At 47.4% G+C, this 18,633-nt stretch overlaps 1 protein-coding gene across 1 annotated transcript; it reads right to left on the reverse strand.

The window, feature by feature from the left end:
• Window positions 1-40: 40 nt before the first annotated feature.
• Window positions 41-17,492, reverse strand: SLC22A7 (solute carrier family 22 member 7). Its single transcript, XM_066595427.1, has 9 exons — window positions 17,006-17,492; window positions 16,424-16,527; window positions 13,556-13,710; window positions 11,802-11,970; window positions 11,157-11,280; window positions 8,929-9,041; window positions 7,775-7,989; window positions 1,780-1,888; window positions 41-918 (listed from the first exon to the last, which is right to left on the reverse strand). Exons 1-9 carry the CDS (start codon window positions 17,426-17,428, stop codon window positions 675-677), a joined length of 1,656 nt encoding a protein of 551 aa, XP_066451524.1. The 5' UTR covers window positions 17,429-17,492; the 3' UTR covers window positions 41-674.
• Window positions 17,493-18,633: the final 1,141 nt, after the last annotated feature.

Below are 18,633 nucleotides of genomic sequence, written 5' to 3' on the forward strand. Positions count from 1 at the left end.
TGCACCTATGGTGACTGGTTATAACACCGATATCAATGACTATAGGAAAACTGGAATGTATTTCCACTTAGCATCCAGGGTCATGATGAATGGTACCGCTTGTCTGATAGTATACTTCTTGTGGGGGCAGACCAGTCCGTGGGGGCAAGTCATCCATGTTCTCATGTTTTCAGCATGGGTGGAGGTCTTATTTTTGGGAGATGGTGGAGAATAAAACATTGGCTGATGGTCTATTGGTCACAGACCGAGGGACCTGGGGTATAATACGCTTGTAATAACAGTGTGGAGGTGGTCTGCACCCCTAGATCTCATGGCTCAGGATTCTGGATCCTGTGGCCATGTAGGATGCTACAGGTCATCATCGTATATTGAGGGAGGGGCGTTTTGCAGCAGTCACACTTTACAGCTCCACTTGTTATGGGTCTTGTTCCTCCCCTCAAACCTCCCCTTGGCTGCAGCAGGAGTCCCCCATCTTCTAGATATGATCGCTTGCTCTGTTCCCCTTTATATCTACACTGCAGTATATACCTCACGCTGTCACATCCCTCAGAGGCCAAGTCCCATGGGACTGCGCGGTCATTAAGGACTGTTATGGCGTTGGCAGTAGAGACCGCATTTGGAGGTTCAGTGCTGATACTATGTTGACCTGCAGCTCTTGAGGCCGTGAAGATCCATTAGTCCCGTGCTTTATTTTTCTTTCCATCTGCTGCCCTGCGGTGTTCCACATCACTGATGAGTTCTGGCAGGGGGACATTATGGGTCTCGGGGAGGAGAGCTGCTGTCAGGCCAGAGACCAGCGCCATGCTGCAGAATATCACATTGGATAGAGGTGGCCAGTAGTCATCCAGTAGTTTTATCAGTGGAGCAACAGCGACACCGAGTCTCCCCACAAATGAAGTGTAACCAGCGCCATTCTGCCTGATATGGACAAAAAGAGAAAGAGCAAATGAGGACCCCCAACTCTGAAGCGACTCAAATTACACCTACCTCCTACGTTATTTTGGAGGAACAAATAGCCAACCCATTATTACGCAAGAAGGTACCTTTCCATGGACCAATTATCCGGATCATTGCTGGAAAGAGTGAAAGCAAACAATAGTGGTTCTGTCTAAACACAACCACCACCAGGGGGCGGAACGATAACTCCCTCGCTAGTCATTGCAAAGAAAGAAAAAAAAAAAAGGGGGTACTGGGTGGTTAGGAGTCGTCTGGTGTAAAGTACTTGAATGACTTGCGAACTCCTTTGCATGGAGATCCCCCTCCATGAATGATATATCGGCAAACTTAAACAATCATCACTCCATGTAAAAGAAAACACGCGACTAGCGTTCATATGCTTCAGCGACTTTTCTGAACGATAGTTGCTCGAGTTGAAGGGATCTTTAGTCTTGTGGGGCTCCCATATTCTCTCCAGCTTGGCTTAGACACTTCATACAGGTGAAGACTCCACCAAGGCCCAACCAGATGTTCAGGTCCTCCCCACCTCTCGGGTTCTCCTGCCTGATTACTCCTTCCTCCCAGGTTGTTCTTCTGATAACTTCCTACCCCCATCTTAGCTTACACCTGCCTCTTAACTTCACAGATAGTTGCTCAATGCCAGGAAACAGCGGCAAAAGCATATTCTAATTTACATGACTTCCCACCTTTCTTATGCTCACCTGCCTGACTTCCCCATGTCTCAGCTTTTCCTGCTGGACTTCCCCACCTCTACCTCTCAGGTTCTCCTGCCTGTTGTTGACCTATAGTCTAGGTCATTGGGTGCTTTCTTGGGCATGTTACCTGATTACTGTAGGATACAGTTCAGCTGTGTACAGAATGACTACAGTAAATGCCGCCTCAGAGAATCCCTTTCCAATAATGGCAATAGTGGTTCGCAGCGGCTCCAGTGCTGTGAAATAAAGCAGAGTGTAAATCCAAGGCCCCAGCAGATGTAGGACGCCATGTAGAGCAACGTCCTACACATCTCACTGAGGGCATCATCCCAGTCAGGGATCATATAGGGGCCTTTCACACGAGCTCCAATTAGAACGCAGGACCTACCCCAATCCACAGCTGTAGAAGTCCACACCAAAAGCTACAGGTCTCACTACAGATTTTGATATAAAATTGCAGGTAGGTTTTAAGCAATTATTTAGTTTTGCATCAAAATCTGCATCTGGTCTCATTTTTGGTGCGGATCATACTGCGGCTTACAGTGCATCCTGCAGTCTAATTCTGGCTGGTATGAAAGTTGCCTTACCCAGGTATATGAAGTCCATTATACATTCCTACATATCATACTGGTTCGCTTTATGTTTTCAGGTTCATGAACCATTTTATAGTTCTTTATATACCGTAATACAGCACTGTGCAAAAGTTTTAGGCAGGTATGGAAGAAATGCTGCAAAGTAAGAATGCTTTCAAAAATAGAAGTGTTAATGGTTTATTTTGTCAATTAACAAAATGCGAAGTGACTGAACTAAAGAGAGAGCTAAATCGGATCAGTATTTGGTGTAACAACCTTTGCCTTCAAAACTGTATCAGTTCGAGGGTAGACTTGCACACAGTCAGGGATTTTGTAGGATTATAGTCAGGTGTGTGGCTAACCAATTATTCCACATGGGTCATAATGCTTGATGCTCGTTCGAGTATTAGGGTACTTGATGGTGCTCGTTACTCGAACGAGCATCAAATTGTGTTCGACCCTGCCCCAGTTTTTGGCTCCTCCCCGCCGCAGCGCGCATCATTGGCAAATTTGTTGTGTGGCGGAGAGGGAGAGAGAACCACATACAAAAATGCTCGAGTCTCCTATTGTAGTCAATGAGGTTCGTTACTCGAGTAGAGCTCTCGAATTTTACGAAAAGCTCGACTCGAATAACGCGGACCCGAGCATTTGGGTGCTGGCTCATCTCTAGTCATAATGATCATCATTTTCAGAGGGAAGTTGAAATAGTCCTTAAAAAAAAGAGTGGTGTAGAAAGCTTAGAACTGGGTGCGGAACTGCTACACTCTGATACAAAGGTCAGGTTGTGGAAGACCGTTGTCACAGCTCTTACATCATGACAAGACACAAGGTAGTTATACTTCATCAGCAAGGTCTCTCCCAGACAAAGACTTTAAAGCAGACTGGGGTTTCAAGATGTGGTGTTCAAGCTCTTTTGAAAAAGCACAAAGAAACGTGCGATGTTGAGGACTGTAGACACAGTGGTTGACCAAGAAAACAATGCAGCAGATGAGACTCATCATGCTTCCCGTTGAAATTGGAAGATTTTCAGAACTGACAGAAGCCAGTGGGACCCAGGTACACCCATCTACTGTTTGGAGAAGTCTGGCCAGAAGTGGTGTTCATGGAAGAATTGTGGCCAAAAAGACATACCTTCAACGTAGAAACAATGCCAAGTGACTCAATTAGGAAGAAAAACATGGGAACTGAGGTGCAGAAAAATGGCAGCAGGTGCGCAGGACTAATGAGGCATGATATAAAATATATGGCTGTAACCAAAGGCAGTATGTTCTCTGTAGGGCTGTAGAGCGGTACAATAATGAGTGACTGCAGGCAGCAGTGAAGTATGGTGGAGAGCGGTACTGAAATGAGTGTCTGCAGGCAGCAGTGAAGCATGGTGGAGAGCGGTACTGAAATGAGTGTCTGCAGGCAGCAGTGAAGCATGGTGGAGAGCGGTACTGAAATGAGTGTCTGCAGGCAGCAGTGAAGCATGGTGGGGAGCGGTACAATAATGTGTGTCTGCAGGCAGCAGTGAAGCATGGTGGAGAGCGGTACAATAATGAGTGACTGCAGGCAGCAGTGAAGTATGATGAAGAGTGGTACAATAATGAATGTCTGCAGGCAGCAGTGAAGTATGGTGGAGAGTGGTACAGTAATGAGTGTCTGCAGGCAGCAGTGAAGTATGGTGGAATTTACTTTAAAATGTTTAGGACTGCATTTCAGCAAATGGACTTGGAGATTTGCTCAGGATTAATGGTGTTATCAATGCTGAGAAAAAAAATGACAGACAGTACCATCAGGGAGGTGTCTGATTGTCTCTAAATGTATTCTCCAGCAGGACGACAATCCCAAAAATCCAGCCAATTCATTAAGACTATTTTCAGCATAAGGGTTCTTTCTGCCGCGCATAGGCATTTTTATGTGTCCCACTGGCGCCGTAAAAACTCGTGAACGGGTGTGCCCGTTTAGACGGCATGGGCTCGGCGCATATACGCCGAGGCTGCCATGCCGTTGCCTCCCCTTCCCTCCCCCTCGCTTGCTCACCTCCTCTCTCCTTCCCTCCGGCTAGGGAGGGGGGGGGGAGAGGAGGAGGTGGGAGTTTAGCAGTCACGCTGCTCAACTCTCTCCCAACTTCCTTCTCCGGCCACTGCATTGGCTTCCATAGAAGCCTATGCAGTGGCCGATGTATTCCGGACAGAAAGATAGTTCTAGGACTATCCTTGCTGCCTGGCATAAAAGCGCCCGGCGCTATATTGGCCGGCCGCTTTTTACGCCGCGAGAATACGCCCGTGTGAATTGATGCATTGGAAGCTAATGCATCACATGGGAGCGTATAGCGGCCGGCTGTGAAAATGGTGGCCAATATACACATGTGAATAAGCCCTTAGGAAGGACTAGGAGTCTTGAAAGTAATGATATGGCCCTTGCAGAATCCTGACCTCGTCATCCAGTCTGTCTGGGATTACATGTAGAGACAGAAGCATTTGAGCAACTCACATCCATAGAAGATCTGTGCTTTGTTCTCCAAGATGTCTGAAACAACCTCCCTGCTGGGTTCCTTAAAAAAGCAAAACGTGGTGGTAGAGCTAGCTAATGGTGGAGTAAGGCACACCTGAGGAGGGCTCCAGTGCCAACGGCAGAAAGCAGGCTTACTGGCTACATCACATAGCGCAGGAGGAGAGCATGGGACACAGGAGAGCTCAGAGCACCTTGGGCTGCCTGTCAGACTTCAAGAAAGGCAGTCTGGACCAGTTCTTGAGACCACAGATGGTTGCGGCGGTGGGGCATTCAAGATGGTGCTAGCGGGAAGTGAAGGAGAGAGGCGCGGAGGCACAGCAGGTGCAGGGACACCTGAAGCAAAGGGCAATGCTCACGGTCCCATGGAGTGGAGCAGCCAGGAATAAGGAGAGGCAGAGGAAGCTTGAGGCTCATGAGAGGAAACTTTGGCAGGAACTGCAAGAGAGCACAGCTCCCAGCACATAAGGTACCATGCAGTTAGGCAGCTCTCTGCTCTGCTGTCAGCAGCTTCAATAGGGGAAGAACAGGCCCATAAGTACACTGGATGGAGGGGAGATTGTAAGGAGTCCCCTAGCCCCCCCAAACACACCACCTTAACAGGCCGCTAAAGCAGGCTCAGGAGGATAGTCTCAGGCATACTCCCCAGGGCAGCCTGATACTGGAGAAGAGTTGGACTTGGCTCATTTACGCTCCCTGCCCACTAAGGGAGACCTGGACAGCTCTCTCCATAAGTTGGAGGTGTTGTGGCCAAGGTCCACGGATCCTGCGAGACACGAGATGTCGTTTGCAGGATTCATTTTTTCCAGGAAAAAGAATTGATTATGCGTAAAGCTAGAGAGTCAGGAAATCTGTCTGATTAGGGATCCCCCTATTCTCATCCTCCATGATGTATCTCGCCGCATGTCCCACCTTAGAATAGCCTTGAAACCTTTTATTGGCGGCATTGAAAGAAAGCGACATCCAGTACCAATGGGGGGTATCCCTTTCACCTACAGGCACGCAAAGGCGACTTGTCAGGTTTCCTGGGTTCTTTCGAGCTGCCAATGATCGCCCTTCCAACGAGCGGGGGTGCTGGCCCCAGTGATAGCCTCATCGTGGCAGAAAAGTGGTGGCAGAGCAAACGCTGAACTTAAGATCATCACCTTGCTTTCCTGCAAATGTTTTCTTACTTATGTGGTCTGATTTTGCCTGTTCGGGTTCTTGTTTACCTCTTTTTCAGGTTATGCCTCGATTTGAACCTTGCACAGGAAGTTAACGAACCAAGTCGGTACTGCCGTATTTTACTAATCATTTATATCATATAGCCGGAGTCGCTAGGGGGTGCGGCCTTGCTTTTGGTTTTCCTAACCCTCCAGTAGGGTTTGCAGCCAGTGAGCTGCTTTGAAATGTTATTTCACAAACCATGTCCTGTTCTGTTCAGAGGTGCCAAGCCTCGTGTTGTCCTAGTTTCCTTTTCTTTTTTCCTTTCCCTGTCCCTCTCCCCCCTCCTCATATCCTTTTCCTTTTTCTCATAGGGGTATGGGTACTGGGTCTACTCCCATGTGTCTTCACAGACTATCTTCTCATATACCTATCCTTCTCGAGTGTGGGAATGTCGCTGTTCCTACAGGAGTTCAGTAGGCAATACTAGCCAATCCTCAATTTAAGGCCTTTCGAGCAGCAAAAATCCTTGACGACTATTCACGCAAACCCCTTGCCGCGCCTGAGAGATGTGATGGGTCAGTCTGGGCTGAGACCCTGGACGGAGTTCTTTGTGGAGGCTCGTGCAATGTCAGGGGCATGGTTGCAGTATTTACAGTTGAGAGGCTCGCTGGACTCCCTGGCACCCAGGTTGATGGCCTCACTCCTTTCGAGAATATCTGCATGCCTGCTGATTCTCCCAGACAGTTGAATTCAATACTATATAAGATGCTGCTTGAACGGGAGATGGGGGACAGTCACTCGGGGGGACGTGGGGGCTTGGGAGGAGGAACTGGGAAAAGGTTTCCCTCCGGTGGTCTGGCAAAAGGCTTTTGCTCTGACACATAAAGGGTCAGTCTCTTCCAGACTACAGGAATTAAATTTCAAGATACTGTCTCAGTGGTACAGAACCCCGGAGCGGCTGCACAAAATGTTTCCTTAATCCTCCCCTGCGTGCTGGAGATGCCCCGGCGTAAGATTTAACATGTCCCACATATGGTGGGAATTACCTCCGGTGGCCGCACTGTTGGCCGATGTATCAAGCCTATATAACAGTTAGTGTGGCGGAGACGCAATGCTCACCTTTGAGGTAGCAGTGTTGTCCATGTTCCCAGAGACCATCTCAAAGACTAAAAGGGGTCTGCTGCGCTTCTTGTCCAGGCGGTCAGACAAATCATCCCAAGGTTCTGGCGGTCCACCTCTCACCCTTCCAGGAGCCATTGGGTGGAGGCAGTAAACACGCTGGCGAGCAATGAAGAGATGAGGGCAGACGAGGATATGACTGTTGAGTGGTTCTATGTAGTTTGGCAGCCCTGGCTGGATTTCAGGGCAACCCCTAGACTCTTGGAGTGGGTGGCCCAGGGTCTAGTCGTGTAATAAGAATGTTGTACATCCTTGTCTGCCCTGGCAGTGGGGGAACAGGTGGCTCCTGAGCTGGTTGGCGTTTCGGGGTATAGCCCTTGACCTTAACAGTTTAGCTCATGGCGACTCCATGGACACAAGACCCTTTTTAAAGGCATTCCTAAGACCAATCCCTCACCCCTCCTAAACCCCTCCCTCTTATTTTACTCTTAGAGTGGGGTTATTTTCCCTCTTTCCTCTCCTCCTAGGCAAAGGGCGCGGTGACACCAAATATTGATGTGATTTACATTTCTTTTCCGTTCATTAATTTAGCATTTTGTTAATTGACTCGTAAACTATTAACACTTATGTTTTTTAAAGCATTCTTACGCTGCAGCATTCTTTCCACACCTGCCTAAAACTTTTGCACAGTACTGTATATATTTGTCCTGTGCGCTGACATCGGTTCCCCTTCCCTGAGCATTCTAATACTTTTATATGAGGCATTTATAACTCTGTATATAGGATTCTCACCTCTAGGGATGACCACGTTGGCCCCTATACACACTCCGGTCATGAGCAGGGTGAAGGCTTGTGTCTTGCAACGTCCCAAATATTTCAACAGAAAGTAGAGGCTCAACTTGGCGGGCACCTCAACCAGGGCGTACAGGAAGTGCGTGAGGAAGAGGTTAAGACCAAAGCCAGAGATGTCTAGGCTGATCCCATAATAGGAGAAGGCAACTCCAAACCTGTGGGAGAAAAGAGACATTGGGGCAGATTTATGAAACTACCTAAAAGCAAAAACTGTCTCTTAGTTGCCCAAAACCAACCAAGCATACCTCGGTTTTCATTTATGCTCTGGTAAAATGAAAGTTAAGCTGTGATTTGGTTACTAGGGGTAAGTAAGACAGTTTTTGCGTTTAGGTAGTTTCATAATTCTGCTCCATGATCTTTGGGTAGGAGAAATCCGCATGGAGGTAACTGCCTACTGATAGACTAACATAGTATGCAAGGCTAACGAAAAAAAAACATATGTCCATCCAGCTTAGCCTATTACACCCCCCTCCCCACACCAAGAGGAAGGCAAAAACCACCAATGGGAGAGAAACCAATTTTCCCCATTTTTAAGGGAAAAAAATTGCTTCCTGACTCCAATCTGGTAATCTGAATAATCACCGGATCACCGACCCTTTGGAAGTTACAGTATTGTATGCTATAACATTAATATCGCTCAAGAAAGGCATCCAGGCCCCTATTGAACTCTTTTATCGAATTTTCCATCAGCACTTAGTCAGGCAGAGGGTCTAGTGCAGGAGGGGGTCATACCAGCATTTTAAGGGTATGTTCCCATATAGCAAAAAAAAGTGTAGATGGTCTACAACAGACAAAACCGTAACCAAAAACATTGCAAGGCTGAAATCTGCTGCAGATGCACATGCACGGCGCAGATTTTGACGTGTTTTCTGGCGAGGTGTTGATATAGAATTTTGGATAATCCACACCATTTTCCATAACGTAGGCTCATATCTCAACAGTAGAATTCCGGAACATTGATTTTTATGGCTGTGCACACGGTTACCAGACACACTGTGATCATTAATGGTGCAGAGCAGGACAAGTGTTAACACGGACCAGGATAAGCGGCGACACAGGCTAGGATAAGCAGCAGAGGGAATGCTCCTGCTCACCACACAAGTCCTGCACACAACGAGATCTTGCGCAGTCGCGGGGTCCGGAACAGGTCAATGTAGGAGTGGGCCGTGGAAGATGATCCTAATGACTCCGCCACACTGTGAATATTCTGCTCGACAGAAAAATCCATTAGAATAAATGAGGACTGGCAATGCACAACAGCGCCCCCCACAGCCCACACTGCAGTCACATTGACCAACCCCACAGTGATACCACGGTGACATCTGTTTCTTATACGCAAGAGAACTTATAATAAATGGTATAGCAGTGCGGCTTCCTGACTGATGAGAACAGTGTGAGAAGAACAGGCATCAAAACGGGCACCCAAGAGTGTGATTTAACCCTTTGCAATGCAATTTTGGATTCAGGGTTTCCCAGGGGGCTTTCTCTTTCTGTCATTATACAATGGCGCCATCTGCTGGCGAGAGCCAGTACTGCTGTATGGGACATGCTGGAGAGGCCCCCAACAACAGAGCAGCCAGTAATACGCAAGAATACCCTGCCGGACGTCTTACGACATCAGAGCTGTACACCCTTCAATGAGAATGTCTTCAGACGTCAGATAGTGGATTGGAAAGGGTTAAAGGGCGAAATGACTTTGGGCCACAGATCTTCACCCCACCAACACATTTAACAGAATGTTAGAAATTTAAAAAAATTTTTTTTTTAATGAAAACTAACATTTTGAATTGACATAAGTATTCACATCCTGTTCTCGGTACTTAGTTGGAGCACCTTTATCTGTAATTACAGCCTCCAATCTTCTTGGGTTGGATGCCACAAGGTTTGTACACCTGGATTTGGGGATTTTCTGCCATTCTGTTCTGCAGATCCTCTCCAGCTATGTCAAGGTGGATGGGGGCCGTCTGTGGACTGCCATTTTCAGGCCCCTCCAGAAAAGTTTGATTGAGTTCAAGTCAGGGCTCTGGCTGGGCCACTTAAGGAATTTAACAGAGGATATTCGTGTAATATGTCTCCATCAGAAAAATGGGTGGAGACATGGGTTGGCCGCCCTGAGTAAAAGGGAACGCCCACAGCTGCTAATTGGCTGCCGGGCACATGCCCTCCTTAGCGCCTGCTCCTGTTGTGATCTCCAGCACTCCCCCCACCGGCAATGAAGCAAACTCCTGGAAATGGCTCTGGCACTCTAGTAACACTCCATATACAGGAGACGTATAATGTATACCAGCTGTACATATATGAGTAAGTTATACCAGCATGCTCCATATCCCTATATACAGGGGAACTGAACTTTTGCACCTGGGCCCCTGTTGTCACTTTGTCGTTATGGGGTATTGAGTGCAGAATGATGGGGGGGGGGGGATTTTTTAAATTTTCACAAGGACACAACATAACAAAATGTTAAAAAAGAGAAAGGGTTTGAAGACGTTCCAAAGTCCGTGTATGTATAAGAAATAGAGATGAGTGAGTATACTCGCTAAGGGCAATTGCCCGAGCGAGCATTGCCCTTAGCGAGTACCTGCCCGCTCGGGAGCAAAGATTCGGCTGCCGGCGGCAGGCAGGGAGCTGCGGGGGAGAGCAGGGAGGAACGGAGGGGAGATCTCTCTTTCCCTCTCTCCCCCCTGCTGACTGCCGCAACTCACCTGTCACCCGCGCCGGCAGCCGAACCTTCTCTGCCAAACGGGGAGATACTCGCTAAGGACAATGCTCGCTCGAGCAATTGTCCTTAGCGAGTATACTCGCTCATCTCTAATAAGAAACTACCCTCAGCACTGTCCCAGTAATGCTGATACAATAATTACATGTAAGTGATTGCAGTGCCAAGAAATTAATGTTACTCCAGCATGGAAGTGCCCATATGTCCGCCATCTGTAACGTCTATATGAAATGCCACACATTGCTCAAATAGCGCCACACAGTGCCCAGATAATCCATGAGCTCAGTCCTGTATCAGAAGTTACAGGTAGCAAAGTAAGGAACAGAGGGGGTGACAAAGCACTGCAGCTTCAGACCACACAGGGGTTGTTTGTCGTCTGTAACTATGGATACACATAGGTCTGCATAGCTGGTGTATGCATAAAACGAGAATTTTTTTTAATGTATTTTTTTCTTTCCTTCTCCAATGGAGCAATGAAGAAACAAAATTGTCAGTCTCATTACACCCCATGTGATTAACTTCAGACACTAGTGAGCAGTTTACAGGAAAAATCCATCCTTTTCCTGCCACAGTGACATTGACGAAGGTATATGCAGACTATCGCACCTCTTTACTTTTACTGAAAGAATCCAGTTTCCGTCCATTCATGGCAGCACATCGCACCAGCTCCTTCTCCCCTCTCTCAGTGAAGCCCTTAGTCAGCAACCATCGAGGCGATTCTGAAAGCCACCTGAGGAGGAAAGAGGACAGATGAAGGAGAAAAGAGACAAAGAGGAGGAGAGAGAAGAGAAGGAATGGTGGGAGAAATGAGAAAATAGGAGAAGAGGGAACAGAAGAGGGTAGTGGAGGAAAGGAGACAGCAAAGAGAAGGAATGATGGGAGAGAGTGGGAAATGAGAGAGAAAGAGGGAAGCGGAGGAAAGAAGGAAAAGGAGAGAAAGAAGGAATGATGGGAGAGTGGGATGTATGAAGAGAAAAAGAAGAGAGAAGAAATGAGAAGAGGAGGAATGATGGAAGAGGGCGAAGTAGGAGAAGAAAAGAAGAGGAAAAGCAACAAGGAAAGATTAGCAAAGAGAAGAACGGAGAAAATAGAGGAGGAAAACGGGATGAGAGGATGAGGGAGGAGGAGGAAAAAAGAGTGAAGAAAGGAAAGAAGATGGGAAAAGGAGAGGGAAAAGAGACCCCATGAGGCCCCAAATCAGCAGGCCCTGGTCATGTGACATTGCCAGTTAGATCTTAAGAAGGGTCTTACCAGATACTGACTATGCCCAGGATACATGGTGCATTAATGGACACTGCCAGCCAACGCCAGTCTCTGACTAGATAAGCAATCAGTGCGAGGAGAATGTTTCCCATACTCCAGCAGAGACTGGTCATGACCCCGACCACCGTGCGATGCTGCATTTCCACCCACTCCAAACCTGGGAGCGAGAGGGAGACAGTGTATTTAGTGCCTCATGTCTTCTGATGACCTCCACATATTCTGTCTCGCTGTGATCTCCACTATGTCCCACAGTCATCTTACTCAACTCTATGCTCCTCTCGCCTTCTACATCTATGGTGTTCCTTCAGGCTCATGTTCACACATTTGTCCCCCTGATGCCCCAGGTTTAGATCCACACCTTGTCCACTGAAACCCCAGCTTACATATTCCTTAATCTTTTGCAATCCAATTTTGGATTCAGGGTTTCCTAGGGGGCTTTCTCTTTCTGCCATTTTACAAGGGCGCCATCTGCTGGCTGGAGCCAGTACTGCAGTATGTGACATGCCGGAGAGGCCCCTGACAACAGAGCGGCCAGTTATATACAGTAAGAATACCCTGCCGGACGTCTTCCGACATCGGAGCTGTACAGCCTTCAATCAGAATGTAGGAAGACGTCAGACAGTGGATTGGAAAGGGTTAATAATGGAGGAACTTTTTGCCACCTAGTAAAGGTTCCCAATTTGTCCCTTGGATGTCATGTTTGTCTCCGATATCCTTGAGTGTAACCATCGCTCATCTATTCTATGTCTTCTCCTACACCTGTAATCATCGATTCTCCTCAGGTCTAGTTACACATTTTTATACCTCCCTGATGACATCACCCATTCTTTGTTTTCCCCCTTGACTTCACATGTGTACAGCACAGTGTCTGATTTAAGCCTCTGATGAATATTGCTCCATGTTTTGTACCCTGGATGTCCATCAGCTCCCCCAAACCTAGTTTCATACTGATGATGTCATCTGTTGCTCCATACCCCAGAATCTGCCATGTCTTGTCGAGTGTTGCTGATTTATTTTCCTGGTGTGAATTGAGTGCCCTCTCACCCATGGGTTGATCTTTTTGGCCGTGGTGAGCTGAGTGCCCCCTCAATCCTAAGTGTCGTTGATGTTTTCTACCACTGTAAGATGAATGCCCCTCGCCCAAGTGTTGCTGATCTTTTTAACCACAGTGTGCTGAGTGCCCACTCAACCCTGAGTGTTGCTGATCTTTTTGTCCTATGTGAGTTGTGCCCATTCACCCGATTGTTGGTGATGTTTTTTTGCTGTGAGCTGAATGCCCGGTGAAGTCATAGAACTGTTTGCTTGTTGATGTTCTTGCTCACTGTGAGCTGAGTGCCCTTTCACCCCTCTGTTGATGTTTTTGTTTGCTGTCCGGTAATGGAGTGTTGCTGATCTTTTTACCTGCTGTAAGATGAGTGCCCCTTCATCCCTGAGGGTTGCTGACCATTTTACCCACTGTATGATGAGTGCCCCCTCACATGAGTGTTGCTGATCGTTTTACCCACTGTAAGATGAGTGCCCCCTCACCGGAATGTTACTGACCTTTTAACCCAATGTGAGTTGAATGCCCCCTCACCCTTGAGTGTTGCTGATCTATTTGCCCAGTGTGAGTTTAGTGCCCTCTCGGCCCTGTTGGTGGTTTTTGCTCGCTGTGAGCTGAATGCCCCCTCATCCCTGAGCGCTGCTGCTCTTTTTACCTGCTGTAAGGTGAGTGCCCTCTCACAAGGTTTAGGAAATCTTACTCAGAGCTACGACAGTGATAGTCAGTCCAGAGAGAGAGGATCCAGATAGTGCCAGGCTGACTGCAAACATTGGGTACGATACGGAACCTGCAGCGAGACCCCCGAACAGTAGAGACAGGACCAGAGCCAGAAGTAGCATCGCTCTGCGGCCAAACCTACATCACGGAGGAAGAGTAGTTATCATTTCTATCATTGAGTCTATCTCAGGACAGATGGCGCTTACCAAGAACCTTCATCCCACCTGCTCAGACACCTCTATGACCCAGATAGTCGGGGTGAGTGGGGGCTCCAGAATACAAAGGCTGAATATGTAGCATGGGGGCCTATTGGGGAGAGGACCTACTCTATAGTGTCCCCTCCCTTACCCACACACTACAGAGTCTCTCAGAAACAAACCTTATATTATCATCTCTGTCAGCCAATCACAGAGCCCCAATGATTGATCTGCTCTGTGATTGGCTGATGATGCAGGAACTGAGCTGTGTACAGCCACAGATGGAGGAGGAATGAGTCATGCAGCTTTGAGAATAGCTACTGTAGTTACCCCCTTCACTGCCCAACACCACCAGGAATATTATTAACCCTTTTCTGCACTAGGCAACAGGGATGTTACCGTTAACCACTTCACTGCTTTAGACCATCAAGGATATGGTATTATTGTACCTTGACACCACCGGAATCTAGGGGTTTGACCGGGCTTCCATGCAGGAATGCCCCTGTCGCACCCCTAGCTGCAGATTGGCTTAATAGGTGAAGGTCCTGGAAGGTGGTAACTCCATTTCTGCCTGAAGCGCCCTGCCATGTGAGTGAGCAGCCCTCTGTGTGTGTTAGCTGGCGTCTGCTCCAGCGCAGTTACTGCAGCTAACCGCCTGTCCCCCGGACTCAGGGCTGTGGCCTCCCTGCTGTCTGCGGCCGCTGCCTATAACTCAGAGTCCCCTGCCGTTGTTTCCTCCCTGCTCTCCTAATGCACTGTCTGGGGTATGCATGTAAGGGAGTGTACCGCGCCACTGCCGGCTCCCTGCTGTTGTCATGCTGTGTGCTGCCGCCGTCTGTGAGTTACTGGACCCCCGGCACTGTGTGTCCTCCCTGCTGCTAACCACGATGTGAAACACACATGCGGGGGGTAATGGGGGGGGGGGGGCGTGCCTTGTGGGGCGCCACCGCCGGAAAAGCCGCTTCATGGCAGTGTGGCCTCCTTGATGCCGACCCCGCTCTGCGCTTCAACACAAAGCAGGGCGCCGCCTTCTGGCCCGCCAGCGGAAAAGGGACTTTCGGCTGGGGCAATGCTTGCCTGGAGCGGGGGCCGTGAAGGAATAGAGGTCCAGGCCACCGTGGATGGAAAGGAATTGCAGCTGCAGTATTACCTTAGTGACCTGCCAGGACCTGCAGCCGAGCCAGCTGTGCAGCTAATCACATACAGTGGACGTCACCCCCCTGTCAAGCTTGTTTCCACCAGTACTTCCTGGTGGCGTCAACATACAATAATACCCAGGGATATTAATTATCATAGAATGATTGAAAGTAACCTCCAGGGTCATCTGGTCCAACCCCCTGCTCAGTGCAGGATCACCAGACAGATATTTGTCCAGCCTTTGTTTGAACACTTCCATTGAAGGAGAACTCGCCACCTCCCGTGGTAACCTGTTCTACTCATTGTTCCCCCTCACTGTCTAATATGTAATCTGTGTCTCCTCCCTTTCAGTTTCATCCCATTGCTTCTAGTCTTTCCTTGTACAAATGAGAATAAGGCTGATCCCTCTGCACTGTGACAGCCCTTCAGATATTTGTAGTCGGCTATTAAGTCTCCTCTCAGCCTTCTCTTCTGCAAGCTAAACATTCCCAGATCCTTTAACCGCTCGTCATAGGACATGATTTGCAGACTGCTCGCCTTCCTGGTGTCTCTTCTCTCAACTTGCTCTAGTTTGTCTATGTCTTTTTTTAAATTGGGGTGCAGTAGAACACAGGAATGTTACCATTAACCACTTCACTGCTCAACGCCACTAGGGGTGTTACCATTAACCTGTTCATTACCCAACCCCACCAGAGATGTTACCCTTTCCAGTAATTAAAGCTATTATTTTCAGGGACCACAGCAGCAAATTTGTTATGGTAATTAACCATTTTAATGGTTTTGTCCAGTTGTAAATTATCCATGGCTAATCCTCAGGATGAGTCATTAATGGTAGATTAATGGGGGTCTGTTATCTGTACCCCTTGCAAATCAGCTGTTTCTTGGCTGGTGCACTTGTTTACTGAACTTTATTCTGCAGGAAGCAGACAGCTTCTTTCTTACAGCAGTGGCCTGGCTTGGTATTGCAGGCATTGAAATGAATGGAAACTTTACCTGCAATACACAGCCTGACCACTACAGTAAGAACTGAGCTGTCTGCTTCCTGTAGAAATCATCTTGGTGCACAAACATGCTGGACTGGCATACAGACAGCTGATTGGGAGGGGGTCACAGGCAATAGACCCATGCCAATCTTTTACTGATGACTTATCCTGAGGATAGATGATGAATAATGAAGAACCAGAGATCCCCTTAAAGTGTGAGGAGATGCAAGCCGCAGATATGCTGGTGGCAGGGATCTACATACTGTTTATGCACAGTGGCTCTTATTGTCTGTTTCTGCTCTATGATGAGGGTATTAAGTCACCCCCTGCAGACATCACACTATCCCGGGTACCCCTTCCCCCTTACTTGCAGATTGTAAGCTCCTAGGGCAAGGTCCTTTCCCTGTGTACAGGTCTGTCATTCATTTACTTCATGTGTATTGTTCCTGTGCCTGGAATTAATAATACTAACAAACTCTAGGGGGCACTAAGATTTAATGATCTATGGCTTATTGGGCATCTTCATCCACTCACCTGTCAGACAGGTATCCAAAGACAACAGTCCCCAACATCACTCCGATGAAAAAGAAGGTGGCCAGAATCTGCTTTAACCCTTTCTTTTCACACACCAGATCCCACTGTGTAACAGAGAAGTGGTTCACTTACTAAAGATAAAGTCATAACAAGAAAATCTTTAGCTAATAGCTAATTTATGCATGCTCTCGCTGTCCATACATCTTCCCCGATTACGATGTTGTATCCGAAGCATATATCTTCTATGCTTACATTGTACCACTCTGCCCATATAATGCCCCCTCCCTATTTCATACCCCTCTAACCTTATTTATCCCCCTGTCATGCTCTTCAGGCTTGGCTGCTGTTTTTTATTACATGGTTGTGGCACATTTATTATATCCCCAGAGATATATGCCCTGCTTCCATATTGCTGCGTCACATGACAGATGAAGAATATGACAACGGCTGATGACCACATTACAGTGTTCTAAATGCGACAACCAGCACTGAGTTATGAGAAGACTCAAGTAGATGAATGGGACTTTTCTTGAATTAGAAAGTTTGCATTTTCCATGTTGCAGCATTCTTAGTTGGTCCTACCTGTGTGACGGTGGTGGAGGTGAATGTGGAGTGGTCATAGTCCCAGCCCTGATCACAGCTCTGCACCCAAGACATGTTCACCCCTTCAGATCTGTTCAGGAGAAGGTGGAGCTGGGGCTCAGAGAACATCTTGCAGGAGCTGAAGGTACCATCAGGTTCTTGAGGGATGTTGATGAGCAGAAGGTCTTCCTGGCTGAGGTTGCCTGGATTCCTGTGGTTGGGGATGGTGCAGTGATGGGGCGGCACAGCTGAGATGAAGATGTGCTGAAGGAAGTGGAGGGGAAGGATGATCCGGGAAATGCACAAGATCAATAATGTGAGGACCTGGAATCTTCCAAATCCACCGGCCTCATGGAGCAAGTCATCAAAGCTTAGCTTTACTGGAGGAGATATGGGAATGGGGGACAAAGGCAGGAAATCCATGAGGAAGCCTAATTAAGGAAAGATGCTGAACAATTTCTTCATGGGTCCAGTGCTGGCCGCTTCTACTGTGGGGTCTACAAGCATAAGACTTTCTCTCCTCGAGTTCCTCTAGTTTCTTTGCAACCAACACATTCCTCATCAGATTCACATTCCTGCTTCTCTAAGCCTCTTAACCCTAAGAACTTCTGAAGAGTCACGGGGAGGCATATGGTGACCTTCCCACCACTGGTTATGTATCATTATAGTTTACACATTATTATAGCCATGTTGCTGTACCATCAATTGGCCTTGGGCTCTCCATGCAGTCATCTGACAGGAGTCACACTTAGACTTGTCATGACTTTTCACAATTTCACAAAGATGGGTGTGTGTGTTGGGGGTGATTTTAGATTGTAAATCCATCAATTCATCCTGGAGAACAAGAGGCCGTCAACAGAAAACTTGTACAGAATATTCCAAAGACCCGCCAAATCTATTCATCACTCAGTACATTCATCCTACAGTCCAAATGTCTTTCAGCCTCTCCCTCAGTCTAATGATCCCTCAGACCACCCATCGTTCAGTTCATCCATTCCATCCTCAGGCCCTCTGTACCCTAATCCATACATTCTTCAATCCAACTGTCAGTTCATTCATTCCTTAGTCCATCTATACCATTCACAGTCCTTCTATTTTTGGGTCCATCCATCTATCCCTTAGTTCATCCATCCATACTTCAATCAATTCATAACTTAGTCATCTATCACACCTTTAGTCTTTTCATCCATCAGTCTATCCATCTATTCTGTAGTTCATCCATCACTCAGTTAATCTGTCGTTTAGTCCATCCATCAATCTAATATTTACCGGTAGTTCTTCAGTCCCTCATCACAACCCACTATAAGTACATCTATCTTTCTGTCCATCGTCCCACAGTCCAACCACATATTCAACCAGGGAAGGGGAGAGGAAGTAGAAGAAGAAAAAGGACAGGGTTGAATCTTAAAACTTTGGCTCTTATGTTGATCCAGAGGAATGCATACATATAAGGGCTCTACACATTTATTTAAACAGTGATCTGATTTTGCCTTTGATGAAGGTGTAAATTATTTTTAAGACTATAACCTGAAGTGATGAGCTGATGTAGGTTAAGCCAGTACTGAAGAACGGATGTAGATGATGCTAGTACCAAAGAGCTCATGTAAGTGATGCCAGTACTGAGGAGC

The sequence above is a fragment of the Eleutherodactylus coqui genome, chromosome 3 (genome assembly GCF_035609145.1).
Source record: "Eleutherodactylus coqui strain aEleCoq1 chromosome 3, aEleCoq1.hap1, whole genome shotgun sequence".
Classification (NCBI taxonomy): Eukaryota; Metazoa; Chordata; class Amphibia; order Anura; family Eleutherodactylidae; genus Eleutherodactylus; species Eleutherodactylus coqui.